Source organism: Microcaecilia unicolor, chromosome 11 (assembly GCF_901765095.1).
Source record: "Microcaecilia unicolor chromosome 11, aMicUni1.1, whole genome shotgun sequence".
NCBI lineage: Eukaryota > Metazoa > Chordata > Amphibia > Gymnophiona > Siphonopidae > Microcaecilia > Microcaecilia unicolor.
In genome coordinates, this window is record NC_044041.1 from 127,287,458 (window position 1) to 127,307,190 (window position 19,733).

General features: G+C 44.6%; 1 protein-coding gene across 1 annotated transcript in view; it reads right to left on the reverse strand.

The window, feature by feature from the left end:
- The window catches only part of LOC115480823 (solute carrier family 22 member 6-A-like), a 61,859-nt gene extending 43,011 nt beyond the window's left edge, over positions 1-18,848 (reverse strand). The window contains exons 1-4 of the mRNA XM_030219747.1: positions 18,632-18,848; positions 17,711-18,376; positions 16,934-17,037; positions 4,261-4,415 (exon numbers count right to left, since the gene is read on the reverse strand). Of these exons, the coding sequence (XP_030075607.1) occupies positions 4,261-4,415; positions 16,934-17,037; positions 17,711-18,100 (649 nt within the window). The 5' untranslated portion in view covers positions 18,101-18,376; positions 18,632-18,848. The remainder of the gene's footprint in view (positions 1-4,260; positions 4,416-16,933; positions 17,038-17,710; positions 18,377-18,631) is intronic.
- Between the last annotated feature and the right edge of the window lie 885 nt (positions 18,849-19,733).

The window sequence follows — 19,733 nt, forward strand, 5'->3', positions numbered from 1 at the left end:
ATCACCATTCATCCACCACTCCCCCGTTCTACCTGACTCTTAGAATTAGATATCATGACACAGCAAAAACAGGCTTGACCATATCGTGTACATGAAAACCCATGCACTATACTTGTTGCAGTTCATCAATGTCCAACAGGAAAACACTGGCACATATCTTCTTAACCAGTGTTGTCCTTACGAAAAGTTCAACAGCTGAAGATCAAACAGCATGGCACTTAGCTCATGTTACTCAGCCCGCTAGCAGCTCCACTCAGCCACTATCTTGATGAAATATTATCCTTGTGCGAACTGAATTCTGCTACTTATCCCAACACAACGCTACCAAATGGCGTGTCAAGGGGAAGGGGCACCTAATTAGCACTGTTTTCTCCATGTTGACATTGTCTTTCATGTCTATTCAATTCACACCGCATTATGCCCACTAAGATATAGCAATGTATCATTCAAGCATACAGTTATTTTGCTTATTCCTTTGCCAGCCTCTGGCTCTTGATGGACTAATTATGATGGTGCATGCCTAGAATAAAGACATGGAAAGATCCCAGTTTGTACACCACAAGTACGTCTTCAAGATCTATCCAGGCCCAAATGATGTTAGATCCCCCAAAGTTGTGGCAATAATCTTTACACCTTGCAAACTACTGGACCACAAGTTTTGGGTCCATGTGAAAGATATACGGGTTTACTCAGCCGCAGAACCAGATGTTACATCTCAAGACCGGCAACTTCCTTCAGCAAGCCAGCCTAAAAACCCAGCCCTGTTAGATCTTCCAGATCTCCGTCCAGATTCTTCAGCGCTTCCACCGCCTCAACCATGATCGATGAAAGAGAATTTAGAACTGATACTTAATTTGAGAATTGCTGTTGCTGTTTATGGACATTATAGATTCATATTATGTTTTATTTTCAATTTAGCAGTAATCCTGTCTAGATAGTGAAAAGGTTTTATTTCCTTTATTGTTCTAAATGTTTTTCCAAGAGTTTCCCCGTTATTTCTGTTTATGTAATTTAAATTGAAGTCGATATTGCTCAGATACAAGGGTAAAATCAAACCCTAATACTGGCTAAGATATCATAATGTAGATGTAAACTCTGTTAGTATCAACCTGTTATGCAATTGTTTAACTTTGGTGTAGGCTTACTTGAGCTGCATGTCTTTCTGTAGGTTTGACTAAGCTCCAAGAGGGGTAACGGATATATACAATGCTTCCCATACTTCCAGGTCATTATGCATATGTCAAGATCCATGCATGACCTTGGTTAATATAAATTTTCCTAGGATTGACCATTTTTGCTGTATGAGGCAACCTCATACTTGCTATCCACTTATTAGTGCTCATGATTGGATGCCAATGATGAGTACTAGTAAGGTCCAGGCATCCCGACCTGTTTAAGGATTCTGAATACCTACAACCTTAAACAGCCTATTAGTATGATCCACCTGAAATTGCTATTACCCGCATACCTATATTTCATGGGATTTTGTAAATGAGCTCATGGATTAGTCCCATTCATAAAAACATTTCTCGCTACAGGTTTGAGTAAGTCTCAACCGAAAACTAAACAAATTGTACCAGTTGATCTTAAGACTCAGATAATTTGATGGCCTCATAGAATACCTTCTGGAACGGATGGTACCAAGGTACGTTAACCCTGGTGTCACCCTATGGGATAGGGTGAAGAGGGGAATGTTAATATATGGCCTGGCTTTAAGGCTACCACTGGAATAGTGATGGCCAAAGCTATGCAGCCTAAAACAACTGAAAAAGTACTGACTAGGCCAAACAACAAGTAAATGATTTAATATTTGAGAATCTGCGCAAAGCAGGTCTGAACAATGAGTCCTGCCACAAATTGGTACAATTTTTAAATCAAATACAGCACCTGTAATGAAAGAATGATGGATCAGATGAATAAAATGGAGCTTATAATTTTTGTATAAAATGATACAGAGGTCATACAGAGTTCATAAGATGGTGTGAAAAGTATTGCAATAGGGAGATGTGAAACTGTTATCTCAACGCTTCCCAAAACATGCTGATAAGACCGCGTGGGAAAGTATGATCTCAGAAAGTGAGAAAGATTAGGAGCAAGGTTTCTCACCATTCACTTCTATGGAGAGGTTTGTGTATAAAAGAGGGGAGATTTTGCCTTAGTTTTGGAGTCCTCCCCAACGCTTCTCTCAGACGGCAGGGCGCTGTGCAGATGAACCCAGAATCTGTCTGATGTCTGTATTTGTATCAACTTGAAGACTTGTCTTAGGGTAAGAAATAAAATGTAACTATCTATCTAAACCTATCTCTGTCTCTATTTGTATTGATTCTATCTTCTCATTACCTAACATTTAGCCTACAAGGTAGATCACATACAAGTGACACTCAGTGTTGGACAGAAAGCAGTAGTTATGGGAATTAGTTTTCAATTACAGCTCCTAATGCCACCCCCTTATGATTGGGTGACAATGGAGGTTAGAGAAACTATACAGAACCCGATATATGAAATAAGTACCTTTAGTCCCCCGTGGGAAAGAGTCAGAAAGAGGTCTATAAGAGGGGGGATAAAAACAAGATCAAACAGCATGGCACTTAGCTCATGTTACTCAGCCCGCTAGCAGCTCCACTCAGCCACTATCTTGATGAAATATTATCCTTGTGCGAACTGAATTCTGCTACTTATCCCAACACAACGCTACCAAATGGCGTCCGTTGTAATCAACTTGCAGGTGCTGGGTGAGAAGTTAATGACAACACCTTCACGGCAGAGATATTTCTCCTATTCAACACGGTTCCCCTATTCTGGACCGCATTTTGTTTCACTTCCTCAGGAGGAACCACCAATTCATTATCATTCTTATGCACGACTGCCTGCAGGGATGGTGCTCACTCAGGCGCAGGTTAGAAGCCGCTCCACATAATTTAACTCAAATAATTTTTGTTGTGTATAATCAATGTTGGCAGTTTTGCTGCTGTTGTTTTATTTTGTTTTCTATAAATTGCATTTTTTCCCTGGGGTAACTGCCTGACTAATGTTTAGAGTGAGGGGATCTCCTCACCTTCCTGATCAGAGTTTTCAGGGGTCCTTACTTTTGGTTGCCTTGGGAGGTGCCACCTCATCCCTCGCTTCAGGCAGCGGACTGTCATGAGCTGCACCTGGGAGTAAGTGTTATCAGTGGAAGGGGCCAAGAAAAAAAAAGTTATGCTGGGGATGGTGAATGCCTCTGGGGGAGGAGGGCTAGAATAAAAGTGCTGTCTGTAAGGGGGGGGAGGAAAAAACACTGTCTGTGGATCAGCAGCACAGCCAGGTTGTAACGCCAGGGGGAGTGGAGACAGTGACGTTCCTGGCCTGGATGGCACCCGGGGCGGAGCGCCGATGCGCCCCCCGCTAAATTACACTTTCCCCCCCTCCGGTGAAATGACCCCCCCCCCCCCCCGGGTGCACGCCGCTGGGAAGTAACCTGATCCTGGGCAGAGGGAGCTGCAGCGAATGAGTGACGAAGTTTAGCGAACTCGGAGCAGGCGCGCGCCGTGGCACCCCCCAGTGGCGTGCACCCGGGGCAGACCGCTCCCACCGCCCCCCCCTTGGTATGCCACTGAGTGGAGAGGCACACACGCACGCACTGGTAGATGCAACAGACTGCCTGAAAAATAGGTGCTGGTGCCGCCCAAAGTCCGTTTAGGAGAGCGATCGCTCCCCTGGTGTCTCATCTAGCTACACCTCTGCTGTGGGTGGCCCCAGGAAAAAAGCACTGGCTGTTTGGGAGGGTATTTTTTTCTATCCATGTGGCATGGTACAGGGAGTTGCTGGTAAAGAGGGCGAAAGAGCTGGGATTTGGAGGAGAAGAAAAAGGGAGGATGCCGGTGTGATATCTAGGGAAGAGGGAGAGAGAAAGTGCACTCTCCCTTTGCTTGTTTGTGTGAATGTGAGAGGGGGCGTAGTGAGAGAAATTTCCCATGATGCTGGCTAATTTCAGTACAAAAAACAAAAAAGTATATACCTTCATTGTTTTGATACGTTGATTTCATATTGAATATTTTAGTCTGATTCGTGTGTGTGTTTGTTGATATTTTTTAATAACCATAATGAATATGTATGAGGTACATGTATGCAAATGAATATATTAATGTGCCAAGCCACACCCTTTGCCCACCAAATGACACAGTCAAACTATGCCCATGGCTTAGAGTACTAGTTAGACTCCTACCAAATATTTCTCCTTGAAGGTTTTGTCTCACTGTTATGTTCAGGAATATCACTTACCCAGGCACATCGTGTTCAGTCCAATGCCTGGAATGGCCATCCCAGTCATGAAGCGGAACACACAATATGAGACAAAATTATAGGAGAATGCAGCACAGACTCCCATGACAGCCAGCTGCATGTGAGACCAGATTAGGATAGTTCGCCGTCCAAACCTAAGGTGTGGGGAACATACCAAGAAAAGCAAGTAATGAAAGGGATACATTTTCAACATTCAGAGTTTGAAGTCTAACTGGCCCTTTGACAGGCCAAGCTCTTTAATTGAGGAGCTTAATCACTGGGCGGCTACACACCTAGCACCAAATTTCAGCACTAGGCACCTAACCTATGACAGCATTTCCTCTAAGCTGTACAATAGTCCATTCCCATGTTCTTACCATCAGGCGTGCTGCAGCAGTTTCACAGCTTCAGTCGCACAGGGCAAATATGCTTTGCAGGATTCTCAGAGGACCTGCAGGTCCCATATGATTGAAAATGTGACTCTGCTGCAACATGCCAATGTTAAGCATGCGGGCAGCAAATTTCCATATGGCTTAGAGTGAACATGGATTCTGAATCAAAGCAAATGAATAGCAGACCTACATTTAGGACATCTTTTAACTGAAAACATTTGATTGTAAATGTTCCTTTCTATTCGCTTTCCTAGCCGCAGCAGCACACTGAGCAGAAGTTTTCAGTGTATTATCGACGACAACACCCAGATCCCTTTCTTGGTCCATAACTCCTAACGTGGAACCTTGCATGACGTAGCTATAATTCGGGTTCTTTTTTCCCACATGCATCACCTAGCACTTGCTCACATTAAACGTCATCTGCCATTTAGACGCCCAGTCTCCCAGTCTCGTAAGGTCCTTCTGTAATTTTTCACAATCCTGTCGCGAGTTAACGACTTTGAATTACTTTGTGTCATCAGCAAATTTAATTACCTCGCTAGTTACTCCCATCTCTAAATCATTTATAAATATATTAAAAAGCAGCGGTCCTAGCACAGACCCCTGAGGAACCCCACTAACTACCCTTCTCCATTGTGAATACTGCCCATTTAACCCCTCTCTGTTTCCTATCCTTCAACCAGTTTTTAATCCACAATAGGACATTTCCTCCTATCCCATGACCCTCCAATTTCCTCTGTAGCCTTTCATGAGGCACCTTGTCAAATCCCTTTTGAAAATCCAGATACACAATATCAACCAGCTCCCCTTCCCACACAAAAGCCGTGCTGACTCGGTCTCAGTAATCCATGTCCTTGGATGTGCTCTGTTATTTTGTTTTTAATACTAGCCTCTACCATTTTCCCCGACACCGACGTCAGACTCACCGGTCTATAATTTCCCAGATCTCCCCTGGAACCTTTTTTAAAAATGGGCGTTCCATTGACAACCCTCCAATCTTCCGGTACCACGCTCGATTTTAAGGATAAATTGCAGATCACTAGCAGTAGCTCCGCAAGTTCATTTTTCAGTTCTATCAGTACTCTAGGATGAATACCATCCAGTCCAGGAGATTTGCTACTCTTCAGTTTGCTGAACTGCCCCATTACGTCCTCCAGGTTTACCGTGAAGTCAGTAAGTTTCTCCGACTCATCCGCTTGAAATATCATTTCCGACACCGGTATCCCACCCAAATCTTCCTCGGTGAAGACCGAAGCAAAAGAATTCATTCAATCTCTCCGCTACGTCTTTGTCTTCCTTGATCGCCCCTTTTACCCCTCGGTCATCCAGCGGTCCAACCGATTCTTTTGCCGGCTTCCTGCTTTTAATATACCGAAAAAAGTTTTTACTATGCTTTTTTGCTTCCAATGCTATCTTTTTTTTCGTAATCCCTCTTAGCCTTCTTTATCTGCGCCTTGCATTTGCTTTGACACTCCTTATGCTGCTGGTTCTTGTTATTTTCAGATGGTTCCTTCTTCCATTTTCTGAAGGCATTTCTTTTAGCCCTAATAGCTTCCTTCACCTCACTTTTTAACCATGCCGGCTGGTCTTCCTTCCTCCTTTTTTAATACGCGGAATATATTTGGCCTGGGCTTCCAGGATGGTGTTTTTGAACAGCATCCACACCTGAAGTAAATTTTTTTACCCTCGTAGTCGCTCCTCTAAGTTTTTTTTCACCGTTCTTCTCATTTTATCATAATCTCCTTTTTTAAAGTTAAACGCTAACGTATTTGACTTCCTGTGTATAGTTACGTCAAGGTTGATATCAAAACTGATCAAATTATGATCACTGTTATCAAGCGGCCCCAGTACCATAACGTCCCTCACCAGATCATGCGCTCCACTAAGGACCAAGTCTAGAATTTTTCCTTCTCTCGTCGGCTCCTGCACCAGCTGCTCCATAAAGCTGTCCTTGATTTCATCAAGGAATTGTACCTCTCTAGCGTGTCCCAATGTTACATTTACCCAGTCTATATTTGGATAATTGAAGTCACCCATTATTATCACATTGCCCATTTTGTTTGCGTCTCTGATTTCTTTTATCATTTCTGCGTCTACCTGCTCATCCTGGCGAGGCGGACGGTAGTACACTCCTATCACTGTCCTTTCCCCTTTTATATATCAAATTTCAACCCACAATGATTCAAGGGTGTGATTTGTGTCCTGCTGAATTTGTAATCTATCTGAGTCAAGGCTCTCGTTAATATAAAATGCTACCCCTCCACCAGTCCGGTCCACCCTATCACTACGATATACTTTGTACCCCAGTATGACAGTGTCCCACTGGTTATCCTCCTTCCACCAGGTCTCAGTAATGCCTATTATATCCAATTTTTCATTAACTGCAATATATTCCAAATCTTCCATCTTATTTCTTAGACTCCTAGCATTTACATATAGACATTTCAAAGTATGTTTGTTGTTCCTATTTGCACGATGCTTAGTACTGGACACTACTGATTTGCCATCTTTTGGCTGATCTTTAGTTGTATTTAAGGGCACCTGGCCTACCACAGTCTGTTGTGCAACCTCACTATCCATAAACCCTGTCTTCCCTGTTTGTGAGGTATCTTTGCAAGATACCTTATCCTGAACCATGCGCTTTTGAGAGACTGTCAGCCTTCCCCCCATTTCTAGTTTAAAAGCTGCTCTATCTCCTTTTTAAATGCCGATGCCAGCAGCCTGGTCCCACCCTGGTTAAGGTGGAGCCCATCCTTTCGGAATAGGCTCCCCCTTCCCCAGAATGTTGCCCAGTTCCTAACAATCTAAAACCCTCCTCCCTGCACCATTGTCTCATCCACACATTGAGACTCCAGAGCTCTGCCTGTCTCTTGGGCCCTGAGCGTGGAACAGGTAGCATTTCAAAAAATGCTACCCTAGAGGATCTGGATTTGAGCTTTCTACCTAAGAGCCTAAATTTGGCTTCCAGAACCTCTCTCCCACATTTTCCTACGTCATTGGTACCTACATGTACCAAGACAGCGGACTCCTCCCCAGCACTATCTAGAATCCTATCTAGATGACGAGTGAGGTCCGCCACCTTCGCACCAGGCAGGAAGTCACCAGGCGATCCTCATGTCCACTAGCCACCCAGCTATCTATATGCCTAATGATCGAATCACCAACTACAACAGCTGTCCTAACCTTTCCCTCCCTGGCAGCACTTGGAGACATATCCTCGGTGCGAGAGGATAGTATATCCCCTGGTGGGCAGGTCCTGGCTACAGGAGTACTTCCTACTTCACCAGGGTGATGCTCTCCTTCTAGGAGACCTCCCTCCTCCAGGGTAGCACAAGGGCTACCAGACTGGAGGTGGGACTTCTCTACAACATCCCTGTAGGTCTCCTCTATGTACCTCTCTGTCTCCCTCAGCTCCACCAAGTCTGCTACTCTAGCCTCAAGAGAACGGACACGTTCTCTAAGAGCTAGGAGCTCTTTGCATCGGGCACACACATATGACATCTCACCAACTGGGAGATAATCATACATGTGATACTCAATGCAAAAGATTGGATAGCACCCCTCTTGCTGCTGGACTGCTGACTCCATCTTAGTGTTTTTGAGTTTTTCAATAATTTAAAACTTGCTACAGTATTAAGGATATTAGCCTAATATAAATGTGTCTTTTAGTTTATATAGTATATTGTGTGATTTATTTAGTGTTTCCTTCTTATATGGTAATGAAATGTATTTAAAACTCTGTAAGAGCACTCCTTGCTTGTTACCCTAATTAAAATAACTGATTATAAATGAAGAGTTTTCCTAGGGGTGGGAAGACTAAATTAGATCCTGCAGTGGCTGTTAGATTCTATCTGTTAATGCTGTGGTACAAAGCTTTTAAAACTAAGTGGATTACTTTCAGTAATCTGCTATGCTCTAGTTGAAAAATATTGGAATATTTAGTCTTCAGAATCAAACTGGGCAGAAGGAACCTCCTGTGTCTTCAGTTCCATGCAGCACAGTTGGAAAATGAACAATAGAGAACAATATTTGAGCAAAGGAGCAAACAATAGTGTGCAATATTAATGACATCAGGGCTGGTGTTGGGGAGAAACAAACAGGACAGCTACTCTAGACCCCACAGTTACAAGGGGTCCCTGTTGTCCAACATCCCTTCCTCCCCCCTGTAAGGAGGTTGAAGGGTCTAAGCAGGTTAGGAGGCAGTAAGGGGCCAGACTACATTTCCCACAAGCCCCTGAGAGAAGGAATCGGGTTTGTAGGTTCCAAAACCCGTTAGGGACACCACGTGGAAGGGAGGGAGGTAAGGACTGGAAAGAGCAGCTGCTATGGCAGACAAGGGCCAGAAGGGGGAGCCGTGATGACAACGCTCAATTCCCTTGGGTCAGAAATCAGTACAAGATTCCTCCCACCTGGGAGGAAGGGGAAGGCTCTAACCAACAAACTAGCAGAGAAGCAGAGTTAATGGAGTGCTTGGAGGAAGGAGAGTCAGGAGGGCCCAGCTCACCAGGTTTGGAGGAACCGATTGCCATGGACTGTAATTGTACTCTGGGGCAGAGTTGCAGGGATTGAAGGCAGTGGGTGGTCACGGGAGTCAAGTAGCTGTGCTATGGGAGGTGTACTGCAACACTGCAACCCCTTAGGAGGAAAGACTTTTTAAAACTAAAACCCAGGGGGTCACGTTATGCACTAGAGAGCGAAAGACGTGGTTCTGTGCTCTCTTAGGCCCCTCCATCAATTTATGCAATTTTAAATTGCAAAAAAGCGGACTCTAGCCCTTAATATTCTATTGGTTGCCCGAGGATACCAAATGGATAAGTTCGTGGAACCCCAAACAGTTTGCCTGCCAGAGGAGGAAAAAGGGAGAAAGACAAAGCGAAGGCGGTGGGTGGTGACGACGAGCAGGCAAAGCGCGAGAGCTCCGTGTTCACCCCGGAGCAATTGAAACAACTTACTGAGGCAGTGGGACTAGCGCTTGCACCGAAACTGGATCAACTATTGACCCAAATCGCCACCTTAGCATCCTCCCTGACGGATACAACAAATCGAACGGGAGAACTTGAGCGCTGAGTTTCCAAGTTGGAAGACATGTGCAACCCAGCGGAGGACCAGATAAAGAAGCTGACTAACACGGTTGAGCAACTATTAATGAAAGTCGACGACCTGGAAAACAGATCTCGTTGTGCTAATCTTAGAATTGTGGGACTCCCAGAATCAGTAGGAGACAGAGTCCTCGCTACAGAACTGGAACAGTGGCTAAAGAGGGAGTTTGCACTCTCCGACAGTATGGGCCCACTGTGTTTGGAACGGGCCCACCGTGTAGGGCGCCGGCAAGATGGCCGCCAGACCCCGCATGTAGTACTCACTAAAATACACAATTACATACACAAGGATGAAATCCTACGTGGGTACCGACAGAAGCGTGACTCCACGAAGTATGAAGGGAAGCTAATAAGAATCTTTCAAGACTACTCATCCACTTTGCAGGAAAAACAGAAGCAATTTAATCCCATCTGTCAACGGCTGCATGAACAACAAATTAAATTCATGCTTCTGTACCCTGCGATACTGAAAATCAAGCAGGGAAATGGATGGAAAGCATTTACCAATGTTGCAGAAGCAACTGACCACTTGCAGCGCTTGGAGAATAAGCAAGTCAGCGTGGTGGCGGAGGTTGCAGAGACCTGAGGACTCACTATAAATGAGTATATCAGACATAAGATCTAATTTGTAACAGGTATTTGGGGCGCAGAGAACATTGACACTGTGAGGGTTGGAGTTTGTGTTTGTTAAAAGCAAGGGACGGGGGGTCTTCAGCATGGAAGTGACCTCAAGCCCGTTGATAGAACGGGTAGCCTGTGCTTTGGAAGGGTGAAGGGGGAGGGGCGGAAATCGGGGAGGGTGAGGGGTGGGGTGGGGTGGGTGGATGGGAGGGATGGGTAGGTGTAGCTTCAGGATTTCACAAAGGCGAGGTGGAGGTCCATACTGGAGTCATTACGCAAAATAAACGGAGTGCGCGATTCCCCGGGGAGAAGGGCTGGGCTCTTTGGGGAAACTGAGAGTGTGTGGTGTTGATAAGCGTGACAACTTCAACTTGACCACATAAGGTTCCAGTGCGCTTGATATCTTGGAACGTATCCGGTATTTCATCACCAATAGAAAGAACCAAGATATTAGCCCAACTGAAACGCCATAAAGCTTCCATTGCTTGTCTCCAGGAGACAAAGCTGAGTGACCAGGAACATGTTAAACTTAAACAGCAGTGGGTGGGTGAGTGCTTCTACTCCTCCTCGGTAGTTAAAAGAAGTGGAGTAGTGATACTGATTAAGAAGGGCATTCTTTGTAACCCTAAGCTCATATATAAAGACCAAGAAGGTAGAGTGGTTTTGATACATCTGACTCTCCATGGGCAAAAAGTATACTTGTGTGCTGTATATGGCCCTAATGCCTACTCCCCCACTTTTTTCCAATTGTTAATTTCTCTGGGTCTGCAGTATACTGATGCCCCCTGGGTGTGGGTGGGGGGCTTTAATCAGACCATGGACCCTGAGGTAGACAGATCCGTAGGAAAGCAGTGGGGTGAGAGAAGGGGGGAGAGAGGGCTCTCCATTCTGTACCAGTCCCTCGACTTAGTTGACCCTTGGAGGTTGCTCCATCCCTCTACGGTAGATTATACCCACCAATCCAGAGTCCACCCGTCCTGGTCGAGGCTTGACTACATACTAGCACATAAATCTTTATTTTTTCATATTACGCAAGCTGAGATAGGCCCTATGGAAATCACTGACCACTCCTTGATCTGGGTAGAAGTGGTATTTGCGGCCCCGGGAGCGTTGGGATACTTCTGGAGGTATCCTTCCTATTTACACAAAGATGAAAAATTATAATGAATATATTCAAGCTCAATGGGAGAACTATGTAGCCAATAACCTTGATTCTTGTGATTCCTCAGTAGTTTTCTGGGAAGCTTCCAAAACCGTACTGCGGGGGGCTATTATAGCGTACATGAGTGCTAGAGCAAAGAGGCTCTCAGTGGGCATAATTCGATTAGAGCGCAGTTTACGCTTGGCTAAAGCAAGCTATTTGCAGAACCCTACCCAGGAAACTCGGGATCTTTGGTCCACCACAAGGGTTGCTCTAAATTCCTTAATTCATGAACAAAACCAAAAGAGATTAGCGGCCAGAGGGTTCCATTTCCACAAATATGGGAATAAACCGGGAAGGCTGCTAGCTCAGATGGTGCGAGTACGCAGTCAGCGGAAATTGATAACATCAGCCATTTCGCCTAGTGGGGCTAGGATACACACCGCAGAGGGGATTGCAAGGGTGTACCATTCATACTTTTCCAAATTATACTCTGGGGAGGGAGAATTTACTGACATGGTGGTGGAGGACTATCTGGTGGACGCGGGCCTTCCCCGTCTTCCCTCAGCTGCCAGGGAGGTGCTCTCGAACCCATTCCAGGTGCAGGAAATACAGAGGGTACTGAGGTCCCTCCCACTGGGTTCTGCTTCAGGCCCCGATGGGTTCTCGGCAGAATACTACAAGGCCTTGCCACCGCAGTTCAGTGGGTCACTCATTGAATATTTTGAGGAGGTGATAGAGCGGGGAGGACTGCCTTCGGGAGGAAACGAGGCACTAATTACCTTATGTCCAAAACCGGGTAAGCCTAGCAATAGGGTGGAATCGTACCGCCCTATTTCCCTCATAAATGTGGATCTCAAAATTCTCGCCCGAGTTCTTGCGGATCGATTAACGCACTGCATGGGTACACTGATAGCAGGCCATCAAGTGGGGTTTATGAAAGAAAGGAACTCAGTTCTTAACGTAAGGAATGTACTCTTGGCCATCGCACAATGTCATGAACGTGACACTGAGTTGCTGCTGGTTAGCCTAGACGCAGAAAAGGCGTTCGACAAAGTGCGGTGGGATTACCTATTTCAAGTCTTAGAATATATAGGAATAGAGGGCTGGTTCCTCGAAGCAGTTAAGGTATTATACAGAAAGCCAGTAGCCAAGCTCTTAATTAATGAGTCAAAGTTCCCCCGTTGCAAATCAGAGCAGGAACTAGGCAAGGGTGCCCCCTCTCTCCACTATTGTTTCTATTATATCTGGAGCCACTGCTGCGCACCATAGAGATGGACCCAGACATCATAGGGGTCCATCTCAAAACTCAATTGGTAAAGGTTTTATCCTTTGCGGATGATATATTTTTGACCCTGATTCACCCTCAGCAGTCTCTCTCTAGGGTATTGGCAGCTATTGATGAGTTTGGGATCTATTCGGGGCTTGCTTTGAATCTCCAGAAATCTATAGCTCTTCCCTCCAAGGTGGGGATAATGTCAGGCTGGAAGGGACCCTTTCTACTACAATGGGCACAGGAGGAGGTGACCTACCTAGGAGTGAGATTCCCAGTTGATCTTAATTCATTATATGAGCAAAATATGTCACATTTGAAGGAGAGAGTGGCCTGGACCCTGCAGAGCTGGCAGGAACTGCCCATTTCTTTGATGGGTAGGGTAGCCCTTTATAATATGGTCCTGTTTCCAATTTGGATATACGCTTATCAAACTCTCCCCATGTTTTTGACCGCCAGGGACGAAAGATGGCTGAAGACACAACTGAATTTGTTTTTGTGGCACGGGAAACGGGCCCGGATGACCCTTAATATAACCATTCTTCCGAGGGCCCAGGGGGGATTGGGATTCATGGACCTCCATCAATTCTCAGTGGCAAGCGGAATGCGATATATCTCAGATTGGTTCCGGGCTACCAATTATTTTTCCCTTACAGTGGATGAAACTAGCTGGTTTGAGACCTTACATTTTGCTGCCCCTATACTTTACCCACTACGACAAACATGAAGATGGCTCTGTAAATTCTTTACCTTAAATAAATCAGTTTCCCCCTTGTTATCTATACGGGGCAACCCTGAGTTCCCAGTGGGAGACACCTCCAGAACATTTCGTCATTGAGCGGCCAAGGGAATTACCTTTTTGAGCCAGGTAGTATCAGAGCAAGGAGGGATTAAATCACTCTTAGAAATAAGTAAGGAGTTTCACTTGCAAGAGAGGGATTCATTTGTTTTCATGCAACTAAGCCACTTATTTGAACTCTTTAACTAAGAAAGATCTATCCATTGATGTGTATGAATGTTTTAATTCAATGTTTGGGCTGGATGCGCAGTTAAGGGTGCCCTTGAAGTATTTCCATTCTCACCTACGTGAACACTCACGTCCAACAGATTTTATTCGGATAGCACAGCAATGGACGAGTGAACTGAGTATACAAGTAACTCCGGAGAACATCCAGTCAATTTTAACTGGCACTTACAAGCTGACTGAAAATGTTAGTTGGTGGGAAATACAATACAAGTTTGTTTTTCGCCTACATGTTTCGCCGAGGAGAGCCTATCGGATCACCTTGCGGGACTCCGACAGCTGCCCTAAGTGCGGGAAAGAAAATGCTCATTTGAGCCATATGTTCTGGTTTTGCTCAGGCATTCAGAAGTTCTGGAAGGATTTGGCGTGGCATGTCTCCTCTATGTGGGGAGTGAGATGGCGTCCGACTCCAAAACAATTGTTTGGTGACTACAATACCCAGGGGCGGACAAGGCCCGGTTTACGCTTATTTCTACATAAAGCTATGCTGATGGGGAAAAAAACGATCTTACAGCACTGGTTGAATGTGGAATTCCCCACAGTAGCGCAGTGGCATTCATCAATGATCTACATGTGCTCACTTGAACGCAGTGGCATTGCTGACCTTGCAGGAACAAAAGGAGATAGTTTTTGTACAGTTTGGGCACCATTTTGGGACACCTTGACTCCAGTAGCCCGCAGTAGAATTTTGAACTCCTGAAGAAGAGGGGGAGGGGTGGGGAAGGTTTGGGTGGGAAGGGAGAGAGGGAGGGAGGAGGGCGGAGGGAAACGGTTTAAAAGGTTATAAAAAGTTGTATAACTGTTATCGGTAAAAGAGAGAGGACATGCAATGTTGAATTTTGAAATTGTATCACTGATGACTCTGTCCTGCTATTTTGAATCTGCAAGAATAAACAAGAGTTATTAAAAAAATAACCTGAAACCCAGGAGGTTGAAACTGGGAGAACTTGGATTTAAATGGAGAGTTTTTCTTTTTGCTATGTTTTGGAACCTAATGGGACATTAACCCTTTGAACTGTGTTTTGTGGAGGAGGGGGAATAAACTGGTTTGAACTAAAAGCTGTGTTGTCTGGAAGGACTTTGTTTTGGACTGCTGAAGGGAGCCTACCACCACCCCAGAGGGATTGCTACCGGGATACAGTTATTACACCCCCCCCCCCAGTCTTACATCTTCCCCCCCCCCTGCTCCTCCCCTTATCCAGTATATCTTAAAATGTATTTTTCTTCACAGAAGTCACCAGCTTGGCTGCGATTCTGCTACACTGTTTGTAGCCAGACCAAAACCTTTCCCACTGCTACATCCTGCCCCTCTCTGATGCAACATCCTGTTTCCATCTGGGTGGAATACAGCAGAGATAAAGATCTAGGGCTGGGAAAGAAATTTGAGAGAACGGGCAATTCCAGACTGAGAGTGGGGAGAGGCAACTGAAGGTAATGTCTCAAGGACAAAAGGGAGGGAGATAGAGATGATAGAAATTAGGATGGAGTGAGGGAAGAGAGAGGGAGAGATTTTTGGCCAGGGGCTAGAAGGCAAGATACTTGACAACAGGAGGCAGGGAGGTAAGAGTGAAGGAGATATTGTGGACCTGGGGTGGAGAGGAGGGAGGAAGCAATGCTGGACAGGAGGGAAGAAAGAGGTAGAGATGTTGGACCAGCAGGTGGGAGAGAGATGGTGGGCCTTGGGGTGGAGGGGAGGGAGGGAGAGATGCTGGACAGGAGGGTGGGAGGGAATAAAGACGGAGAGATGTTGGACCTGGGGGTGAAAGGGGTGGTGGGAAGAGAGGAAGAGATATTCTGGATCATGAGGGAGGAGGACAGAAGGAAAGAGAAAGGGAGAGATGCTGGACTATGGGGGAAAGAAGAAGAGATAATGGACCACCGAGGGGGGGCGGGATTAGGAGAGAAGACAGATGATACAGGAAGAAGCTGGGGGTTACATGGAATAGACAGGGAGATGAAGCCTACAAGGATGGGGGGAGGAATATGGAGAAGGAGAAGGAAAGAAGATGCTGAGCTACAAGAGTGGAGGGAGGGAAGATGCTAGAAATGGTGGAACCATGTGGGAGGCCAAGGGGGAGGGGTGGCATGGTGATGAGTGAGAGGAAGATAGGGAATACAAAGGATAGAAATGTAATGGGGAGTAGATGAAAGATGGAAGGGGATAGGAAGCAAGGGAAGGAGTGAGATGGGAAATGGAGAGCTAGGGTGTGAGAGATGAATATGTAAAGTTGATAGGTAGCTGAAAATTAAAAAGCAGAAGGGTGAAAAAGCGGGTGAAATTTGAATGGACAGAGAGGCAGAAAAGAAAAAAAAGAGCTAAGAGTAAAATATCCATATGTCAAACACAACTGTAGTGAGAAAATGGAAGAGAGAGAAAAGAGGAGAAGAGACAAATGGATTGCAGCCACCGGAAGGAGAATTAGCAGAAGGCAGACAGGAAAGAAGAAAAGAGAAATTGGGACTAACAATGGAAAAATTAAATGTCCAGACTACAAAGATAGAAAAAAGTTTTATGTTGAATTTATCAACTGGAATGTATTAGCTTTTGGATATATGCATTTGTATTATGTTCAGTACTAAAGGAAGTAAGACCAGTACTGTGTTACTATGTTAGGGGTCTGTCTACTAAGTGCTGACACAGTGAATGTGCTCTGTTAGCATTAGCATACAACCAGCTGCGAAAGCAGCTTAATAAACCCCAGTGTAAGTGTATTTCTATTTTTATTTCTCCAGTGTTGCTGTACTTGCCAAGTTTAACTTCTTGGGGTTCCCAGTTCAATTTTTGTATTCATATTTCCATTTCCTATTTGTGATCCCTTTTTCTGAATTTTATGTGTGAAAAGGTCATTCAAAGCTGTTTTATATGTAGTAGTAATGGCAGGTGGGGCGATTAGGGGAGGGGGCAAGGAGGAGAGGGGATCGGGGGGGGGCCTCCTCCACCTTAATTTCTGCCCATGGGCCCTGGCATGTCTAACACCAGCCCTGGACTGCATTGCCCCAAAATGAAAAAAAAAAAAAAATTAAAAGAATGAACAAAATGAAAAATCCCATAAACAATATGGTGAAAACTGTACAAAATGAAAATCTACTGGGTGTGGTGGCAGCACTTAAGATCAGACTCACCTGTCAGAGAGGCTACCAAAGACAATGGCTCCCACTAGCACCCCTGCCATGTAAATGGACTGTCCTATCTGCTTCATAGTTTTCTGGCCACATACCAGGTCCCACTATAAGAAAACAGAATTGGACATTGACAGTTAACATGGTGACTGAGAGAGGAACCAGAAGAGAAATTCCTATGCAGGAAACAACAAACAGAAAGGAAGCAGGGATGGACAATGTTCTTCCACATGTCAGTAAAAAAAATTATTGGAAAAGCACCACATGTACCAAGACCCGACACAGGACTTGATACATGTGGTGACAGGCTGCCTCAGGGGTCACACAATCTGTCAAATGTGATGAAAAATTCTCATTGGTGTATAAGGACAATAGAAACTGGTAATGGCACAACGAGTGCGGCCACACTCAATCTCAGGAGTAGAGTCCTGAAACGCGGGAGAAATAAAAACTGAGAGGGGAGGCAAAAGGCAAGAACCCATTCCTCATATCAAGGTGGTAGTCATGAACATTAATTCCAAGAACATACACATGCAAACTCACAGAGACAGGCACACTCACACAAGAATAAACATCTCAGGATGAGACTAACAATTCATCACGCCATGTGCCATCTCATTTCTAGGCTTGTGTAATATTAGTATTTGCTAATTAAAAGGGAGTGTGAGTGCACAATGAGCTGAATATTTCATACTGGATCCTGCATTCATTCTCTGAAGAGCCTTCAATGTAATCAGGGAAGTTAGACTTGAGTCTTTACTACTAGCCCATTTCTCTTACCTCAGTGATGACGGTAGAGCTAAACTCACTCCTGTCATATGTCCAGCCTTCCTTGCAGGGCTCTGTATCCATCTCAGTGGTATTAGTGACTGTGAAGTTGGACTCCAGAAGCCACCATTGAGGCTTGGTATATTGCAGGCACCGTTCTGGCTGATAGCTCCTATCCAGTGGGATGAAGACCTTTTCCAGCTTTACTGAGCCTGCCACCCAGCTGGCATTGGCATCATCTACAGGAAGCAGCCGGCAATGATGCTTAGGGATTGCAGCTGTGAAGTTCTGAAGGAGGTTGTGATTGGCTAGAAACAGGACAGGGAGGGACAGCAGCAATACGTTGATAATCTGGAAACGTCCCACGCCACCCACCTGCTCCAGGAGGTCCGCAAAAGCCATTGCGTCTTCAGTGCACAGCACAGCCACAAAAATTAGAATAAAAGATTTTTTTTTCTGATTGAAACAAATTCTTATTCAAGCTAAAGGTGTATGAAATTTGTTGAAAATACACCTCAGAAATTGTTAGTTTAAAGGCTAAAAGCCTAGAAGTATTACCAGATTATGTTAAATCGCCGGCAGTCCCTGATAATCTTCTGGGGCCCTCTTTCTCTCTACGGTATTACAAACTTAAAATTTGTTGGAGTTTCCTTGAAAGTTGAAAAATAAAGATGTCACCTGCAAGTAGAAATTAATATAAAAATCAGTACTGGAGTTGGACAATTCAGATCTGCTAGCTAGATTCATTCACTGATCATGAGGCCTGGGAATCTGCAGTATAAGTATGTGCATTCCCATTCTTGAGATGACTAATGGCAACCAAAAGAAAGAGCTTTAGCCTGGCCACTGACTCTCCTCCTGCTTTCTCTCCTTATAAGAAGTAGATTCAGTGTCAGTAGAAGACAGTTCTTCTCAAAAGGAATTTTCTGCTACCTTGTTTCAAATCCTCTCTCTCCTTCACATTTCACTGTCTCTTCCCTGAATCTCAGCTTCAGTGGGTGCACCCCAGAGCAGACCTGCACTCACTTCCTAAACCACCTGGAGCCAAGGAGCAGAAGAGTTTTTTCTTTTCTTGGAGATATGGGAGCTGGTTTCACTACTTAAATTCAACTTCTAAAATCCCAACCTATCCTCTGGAGGTTTCTGTCTAGCCCTCCAGCATCTTATATACACTTCAGGCACTCACTTGGTTAATGTTTCACTCGCTCTTTTGACAGGATTAGCACAAATTCAAGTGTCAAACCAAAAAAAAAAAAAGAAGAAAGAAAGAAGCTGCGCCTAGATGTGAATTGAAGAGAGGAAAAAGTGCAAGTGGAGGCAAGATCATTAGTCCACAAATAAGAGCCATGAAGACAAATAGAAGAAATAAAGAGGAGGAAGACAAAAACCTCATAGAATCATGAGCATCAAATAAAACGAAGTGAGGCAAATACCAGGAGGATATCAAAGTATGCAAAGACCTTTATTGTAGCAGTCGTATAAAGGGACCTGACATAGCCCTGTTTCAGCACATGGGCCTGCCTCAGGGGTTAACAAGCCTAATGATAAAATAAAATGGTGTAAATAAAAAAAATATCCTTACATAATTATATAAAAGTAAAATGCTAAAACATCTGAAAACTAGCAAAAGAATTAGATCTTTTGTTTGCTCCCTAAAAGTGTACCCTTCCCCCATCTGGTTTGTAAATCTGTAGGCTAAGGTGAGGTTGTATTGTAAAGAGGAGCAGTTAAACCACATGGTCTTCACTGGCTCCTGCCTGAAAGATACACACAGATAAGAATTGCTCTGCCTTTAATTCTGGCTTAATTCTGCATTTATATCTTTATATCTTTCCTGTTTTGTTACATACTCTGCTAAAATAGTGATTTGCATGTCCCAATCCTTAGAGCTGTACACCTGCAAATTTCTTCTGGTGAATTTAAGTGCAGCTCTTCAGATAGGTTACAGAGGAAACATTCCTACAGTCTTAAGCTTAAGCCCACCCACCCCAAGACAGACACTTCATAAATAACTTCCCCAAATACACTATCACAA